Raw genomic sequence first — 6,826 nt, 5'->3', positions numbered from 1 at the left:
TGCTTCCACGCTGGCTCACCCTTTCCTGGTTACTTTTATCAGGGAAACCCTGCGGAGTCATCCAGGACACGGGCAACTCTCCAATGGTCAAGCAGCCTCTGTGGCTCTCATCCCTGATCCTGTGGGGACTCCAGCTGACAGGCAGAGGTTGGTCAGTGCTGGGCTGCCAACTGCGTGCTACAGCGCTGCTCCTGTGCCTCCATCCGGCAACCACAGAGGTGAGGCTAACAGCTGCAGTGCTTCTACTTCAGCTTTGGATCCCGGGCCACAAGCCAGAGGGTGTGGCGAGCTGACTTCGGCCTGAGAGCCTCCTCTGCACTGGACAGAGTCTCCGCCTTGTCAAGTGGGTCTTCCTGAGGCCTCCAAGGGCGGGGGCCAGCTTCCTCCGTCTCTTCCTCATCTGAGGAGGCCTCGGCAGGCAGACCCACATCTCCGGTAGCACCTGAGGGACCAACAAGATTTTTGGGGGTATGAATTTCTGACAGACAAAACACCCTTCCTCAGATCTTGAAGGGGTTGGCTTTCTGAACGGTTTCGATTTTCATTTTATAGACTGTGCATTAACCTCTGCATTCAAAGCCCTCTCCCCTTTGATTTAACAAGTGCATAAGACCCTGGTGGGAGCAATCCTGCTTCTCCCCTTTTCCTACAAGGGAAGGCTCTGGTCTTGCTTGATCCTGGTGGGTCCTGGCCAGGAGGCACCTTGTGTGTGAGAGAGAGACATCCTGGCTCTCTGCTGTGTTTCTGAATATTCCTCAGGGGGTAGTCACACTCACTCACACTCACTCACACACACACACACACACACACACACGAACACGCCCCTTGAGCCAACAAGCAGTTAGTAAAGTGATACCATACAACAGGTTTCCATGGCACAAAGTCTCCCCCGCCCTTGTGTCTTCAGACAAACGCTGTCTAGCCGTATATTAGCACACCAACTTCATCTTTTCCAGGTACAAGTAGTAATTTCACTTTGGGTGAGAGATAATGCCCAGGAAATGAGAAGGGGGGAGGGATCTCACTGCAGGCGAGGAACACCTTTTTCAAAACGTGCAAAGCAGACCCCCCAACGAGACTCGAGCTCAAACCTCACATCATTAGCGCGATCTTTTCTCCGCCAGTTCACCCGCCTACCTGCCTTCTCCCCAGCGAGCGGGCTCCCCTTAGAGCCCAGCTCCTCTTCTGCAATGAACCATAAATTACAGGCTGACAGCTTTAATTTGCGCAGAGGATGCCTGGTTGCTTCTGGCAAAAGCAGCCAGCTACGGTAATAAGGTCAATATATATTCATTGTCACATTGCTGGATGTGTCAGAGAAAATGGGGGGGGGTGCGTGTGCACCCACGCACCAGATTTAGTTGTTTCTTCAGGCCTGCAAAGCCAGCATTTGGCCCACGATTGGTCAGGCACAGTGGGACAGGTGGGGTGGTTAGACCAACCCCTCACCTTAGCTATCCATCCAATCAAGGGGCTTTTTGATTCTTGTCATTTTGAAAAGAATGCATGTTTCTGACACCTTCAGGGATGGGTTTTCTTTTTGCCAAATTGTGGCTAATCATTAATAGGTTAAAAAAATTAGACATTTTCTTTCAGATGCAAGGCTTCCGATGAATGGTTGACCCTCCAGCATTTTGCTTGTGGGAATGGAGGGCATCCTTGTTCATTGGGCTTGCAATTTGCCCACCTGTGGCAGGTAAACCCCCATCCTTGGCCCCAACCTCCCACCCTCAAAAAAGAGAGCAGCAGGAGAAAAAAAAATGGCCAGAAAATGGCCTCCACAGTGCCAGTCTAGGAATTTCCCCATGTCTCTACCATAAATATTGGGCAATTCCTAGAGTGTCAACTGGAAGTGATGTCACATCCTCCCCAGGCACTGCCCTCAAAAATCTCCCAGCATTTGCCAAGGCAGTGCCGGCATCCCTACATGCTAATCAACAGTGGGCAATAAGCCAGGTCTTTTAAAAATGAATTATGCTGTGTGATCCATCTTAACTCTCAGTAAGAAAGGCAGACTATAAATAAAGTAAACAAGTAACTTTTGGCATACAAGAGAACAGCAGCTAAAGCTGGCCCAGGAAATTCTGCATTTGAGGTGGAAACTCCAAAATTGCAATTCTCACGCAAATTGAATGGAGTGTAATCTATGGTATTAGCATACCACATCCTCATTAGCACATTCTCTTGATACTTACAGGACAATGGTTAGCACATTACCTTGGATACTTTTTGCAGGACAATGATTCAGCTCAAACCCAACCCCCTTCTGACTATATATTACTCTTCCTACACACTTGACACTGAGAGACACTGTCCTTCAGTGTTACTCCTCTGAAGATGCCTGCCACAGCTGCTGGCGAAACGTCAGGAAAGAAAATACCAAGACCACGGTCACACACAGCCCAGATAACCTACAAGAACCAATGAACTCTGACCGTGAAAGCCTTCGACAATATAATCTATGGAGAATTTACCCTGCACAAGCCTTATTGAAAAGAATGGGACAATCCTTAGGACTTGGCTTTTTTCCATGGGGACAGAGTTCCACAGCTGTGAGGCATGTCCTTAGCACAGGCTGGGAATCCACAAGGAAGTGTGATGCTCTGCAGCTTGGAGGGATCTTGATGGGATGTCAGGAAGACGATCGCCCAGCATCACCCTGTGGGCAACCCTGTGCCAGCTACGCTCTGCAGATGGCCTTCTCTTTAAAGGAGGCCAGCCACACATCCAGCCGTTCAGCTACAGCTTTTTCCTCCGGCACAGCCTAGCAGAGCGGGCACGGGAGGTGCCTTCGCTCGCCCCATTTAGAAAGACACATGAGGCATTTATTCCAGAGAGCATTTGGTGAAGAGTAAATTGTTGCAGCAGATTTGGCTGTACTAATCCTGTGTTTTTGTTAAATTAGATGTCTGCAATCCCTTGCCTGCCAGAAGCATCCTAAATGGGCTCCAGCCTCAACAGGGGAGCAAGTGAAATCGAAAACTTGCCAAATAGCAAACCCAGAAATCTCATCCTTCACCTTAACCCCAGATGTGTGAGTGTTCCTTGTGGATAACCAGTGTGTGCGCGTGGAGGGGGAGATTCAGGACTGAACAAGGAAGTAACTAGATCTCATAGTGCATAGTTAAATTGTAGAAGAAGAAGAGTTAGGTTTTATATGCCGACTTTCTCTACCACTTAAGGGAGAATCAAACCGGCTTACAATCACCTTCCCTTCCCCTCCCCACAACAGACACCCTGTGAGGTAGGTGGGGCTGAGAGAGTGTGACTCGCCCAAGGTCACCCAGCTGGCTTCATGCGTAGGAGCGGGGAAACAAATCCAGTTCACTAGATTAGCCTCCGCCGCTCATGTGGAGAAGTAGGAAATCAAACCGTTCTCCAGATCAGAGTCCACTGCTCCAAACCACCATCTTAACTACTACACCACACTGGAACTCCCTGCCACAGGATGTGGTGATGGCTGCCAACTTGGAAGACTTTAAATGGGCAAATTCATGGAGGACAGGGCTATCGATGGCTACTAATCATGATGGATGTCTGCTCCCTCCAGTACCAGAGGCAGTGTGCCTTCTTAGATCAGTCGCTGGGGAGCAGGGCAGGAGGAGGCTGCAGGAATCCTGCTCATGAGCTTCCTAGAGGCTGCTGGTTGGCCACTGTGTGGCAGAATGCTGGACCGGATGGGCCTTGAGTCTGGTCCAGCAGGGCTCTTTTGCTGTTCTTAATACGAATGTGAAGGAAAAGAGCAGCAAAATTCAATCTGGGAAGAACAGAGCTCAGATTTAGTTATAACACTGGATCACCCCAAGATACCCTTGGAATAAAATGAATAAAAGAAGTATTTGCATTGGGGGGGCCTGTTCCCATGTTCTCACTCTTGTGGACATTTTCATAAGATGCATATTAAAGAGGAGAGATTAGATCACATTTCTCCGCAATCACAAGTGTTTAAAAAGCAATAACCATTTTTCTCCATAAGAAGGCTGGCGATGATAAATGGGATGTAATTTCATGGGCAGCTTTTCAATTTCCCAAAGTATTAGTATCATTCCCCCAGCGCCGCTTTGGAGATGGATTCTTTCTGGCAGCCTCCATTTCTCTCGGTTTCAGAATCTGTCAGGAGAAAACCCAGCATAAGCTTAACGAAGAGGGTCTGGGGGAAGCCGCTGGCCCAGACACCCACTTCGCCCACCTTGGGGTCTTGGACCGAGGAATGTCGCTGTCGTCCACTTTGATTTCAGTGATGGAAATTCTGCCGTGGCAGAGCCTGAGGGCGATGTGGGCTCACTGAGAGCGATCCTGGCCCCACGTGCAGAGGACTCCGCTCGGTGGTTTTGGGGAAGCGCTTCAGCAGTGGCATTAGCCCGCCATGAGAAAGACATGTGTCGATGCGGGACCTGGCAAGCATTCCGGGATGGGATGTCTACTATGGAATCCACAGTGGACTCCACAACACAGACCAGGAATTTGGATGAAATCCAGAGCAGATTTTGCATGTGGAAGTCTGGCCATTTTGCCTCTGCTAGAAGGTCTCTGGCAGAGGTGGAGCAGCCAGAATGCCACATGGCGATGGTCTTACCATTAGGCAAAGCAGGCTGCAAGTGGCAGAGTTTAGGTGCCTTCAAGACAGTAGACAAATCTGAGCCATGGGGCCCAATCCACCAGAAACTTCTCTTGTGCAAGCCTCAGAGTAATGAACATGAGCGTCCCAAGAGGCAGGTCATGACGGCCCATGATGTTTTATGTATGTGGACACATCCAGTGCCTTCTCTGTCCTAGGCAGGCCTTGTACAATTTAAGCACTTTCTCTCTTGGTAATGACATATTTTTGGAAATACATTAAGGGGCCATCAGACGGGCAGTGGAGTCGGATCACAACCAAGGCATTCCCATTCTTGGAAAGCACTTCCCTCGCAGATCAGAGTGTCTTTCTGCTGCTGCTGTCTGGGTGCAGTCCATCAAGCTGCCCTCTCCACCACGCATCTGGGTGGCTTGCAAAGGGCCTATATCGGTGCCAATCAGGTGGCATGCTGCCCTTCTGTCAGGGCCCCATGCATATGGGGGGAGGACTATAATATCTGTCTTGCTCCTGAGAGCTCAACGCCAACCTGGAAGATGCAGAAAGCAAAGCCCTGCGCAGCCCTGCAGTTCAGCCAGGGAAGGAGCAGGGCAGTGCGGAAGGGGCATTCTAAGGCTGAGGGGGCACCAGTGCAGACCACCAAAGACCCTGGAGGCCCCCCTTGCCAATTGTTGAGGACCCAGAGGCCGAGCTAGGCTGCCTACTAGCCTCCTTCCTGTCCCAGGTGACTCCAGTCCTCAGTTGGCCTCATCCTGTTCCGGTACAGGGATTCAACAGACCCAAGAGGACAACTTCCAACCTCACTGCGTCAAGACCAATCTCATAAAAAGGAGTGGATGCGCCACACGGCTCTGAGTTTTTTTGCTTCCTCATTTTGCGGCCCGGTACCCATTTCGGTCCCTTCCTGCCGCTTTAGCTCTCGTCTTTCTCCTCCTCGTATTCCTGGGCCCTCCACCCTCCAGAACGCGTGCCAGCATTTGCCTTGCCTTCCCCTTTCTCTTTGGAGCAGTCCGCGAACATGCTGGCTCAGCCAGTGCTCAGGCTAGACCATTATTGGGTTTCAAAGCTGGGGTGATGCAAGAAAAGGGTCTTCTTCGATGGCGCTTTGCAGGAGAGCAGGTGTGCCAGCGACCTCTGGCGCAGCTCATCTTGTTTGTCTGAGCGTCTCTTTGGGAACCCAGCCAGAGGGCGAAGCCTTTCGAGGTGCGTAATCGGGCTGGTGTTTACTCACAGAGCTGCTGCGATGGAGAAATTAAACACACACGCCGCCTCCAAAGGCAGCATAATCAGCTTAAATTCAAAGGGTAATTAGAGGAGTCAAAAAACCCACGCCGCGTAGCAGAAAGACAGGCTGTCAGGGAGCCGCTCCGCGTTGTCGACAGAAACAGAAATGCAAGTTAGCTTTGAAAGATAACCTTGTGAGCGGCAATTCAAGCCCCCGGCCGTAACAGTTACCGAAACCCGACGTGACAAACAGCCCCGAGAGAAACAAATAGGAACACGGCGCTCCTCATGGAGACTTTTGAACCTAAACCTACAAATTAAAAACACCTCCAGGGCCGGGGTGGGAACCAGCAACCTAATGTATCCCACTCACTCACAAGTAATTGGCACACAGTTGAAGAAGAACCCGTCTGGCAGCAGAGGCGATGGGAAAGTCCTCTCGGCAGCCGGGGACTCCAAAGGCTCTCTGTGTCGACTGGACTGGCGTTGCTTGTCTCATTCACGTTTTTCTCAGGGACCTGACAGGCGGCAGCCAGGAGGGAAAAGGAAGGTTTCAAGAGAGCTTAACAGACAACCGAGCTCCTAGAAAGTTGCTGAGGGAGACGGAGGTTTATTATTGATGGCGTTGAAGCAAGAAAAATAATCACCTGGATTAATGCGAGGCGGCAGCAGTATGTGAAGCTTAGAGTAGCCTGGCAAGGGTTAGGTCTAGGGTTTTGGTTTTAGTTGTTAAATGGCCTTGGTGCCAACACAAAAAAGTCACTGAATGCGATCCCTCTCCATGAAGAACACTGTGTGGCTTGTATCACTGAACTGAGAGCGATGTCCAGACAAATCAGGCATTTGCTGGGACCCTGAGAATGGCGCGCGAGGATGAAGGGGGGGGGGGATCCACGGCCCCAGAAGTGGCATTGCTGCACCCAAGAAGGTCAGAACCAAAAGGGCAGAAATGTTGGTTTACGTGACTCATCTCTTCCAGAGGGGGTGTCTTGCCTGAGCCCCCCCCCCCCAAATTCCTGTGCTGGC

At 50.8% G+C, this 6,826-nt stretch overlaps 1 protein-coding gene across 1 annotated transcript in view; it reads right to left on the bottom strand.

The window, feature by feature from the left end:
- Positions 1 to 242: 242 nt before the first annotated feature.
- The window catches only part of KIF23 (kinesin family member 23), a 66,503-nt gene continuing 59,919 nt past the window's right edge, over positions 243 to 6,826 (bottom strand). Inside the window, exon 25 of the mRNA XM_056865760.1 lies at positions 243 to 442. Within this exon, the coding sequence (XP_056721738.1) occupies positions 243 to 442 (200 nt within the window). The remainder of the gene's footprint in view (positions 443 to 6,826) is intronic.

Source organism: Euleptes europaea, chromosome 20 (genome assembly GCF_029931775.1).
Source record: "Euleptes europaea isolate rEulEur1 chromosome 20, rEulEur1.hap1, whole genome shotgun sequence".
NCBI classification, from domain to species: Eukaryota; Metazoa; Chordata; class Lepidosauria; order Squamata; family Sphaerodactylidae; genus Euleptes; species Euleptes europaea.
Note: the sequence above shows the minus strand (reverse complement) of the source record. Positions and strands in the feature narration are given on the sequence as shown.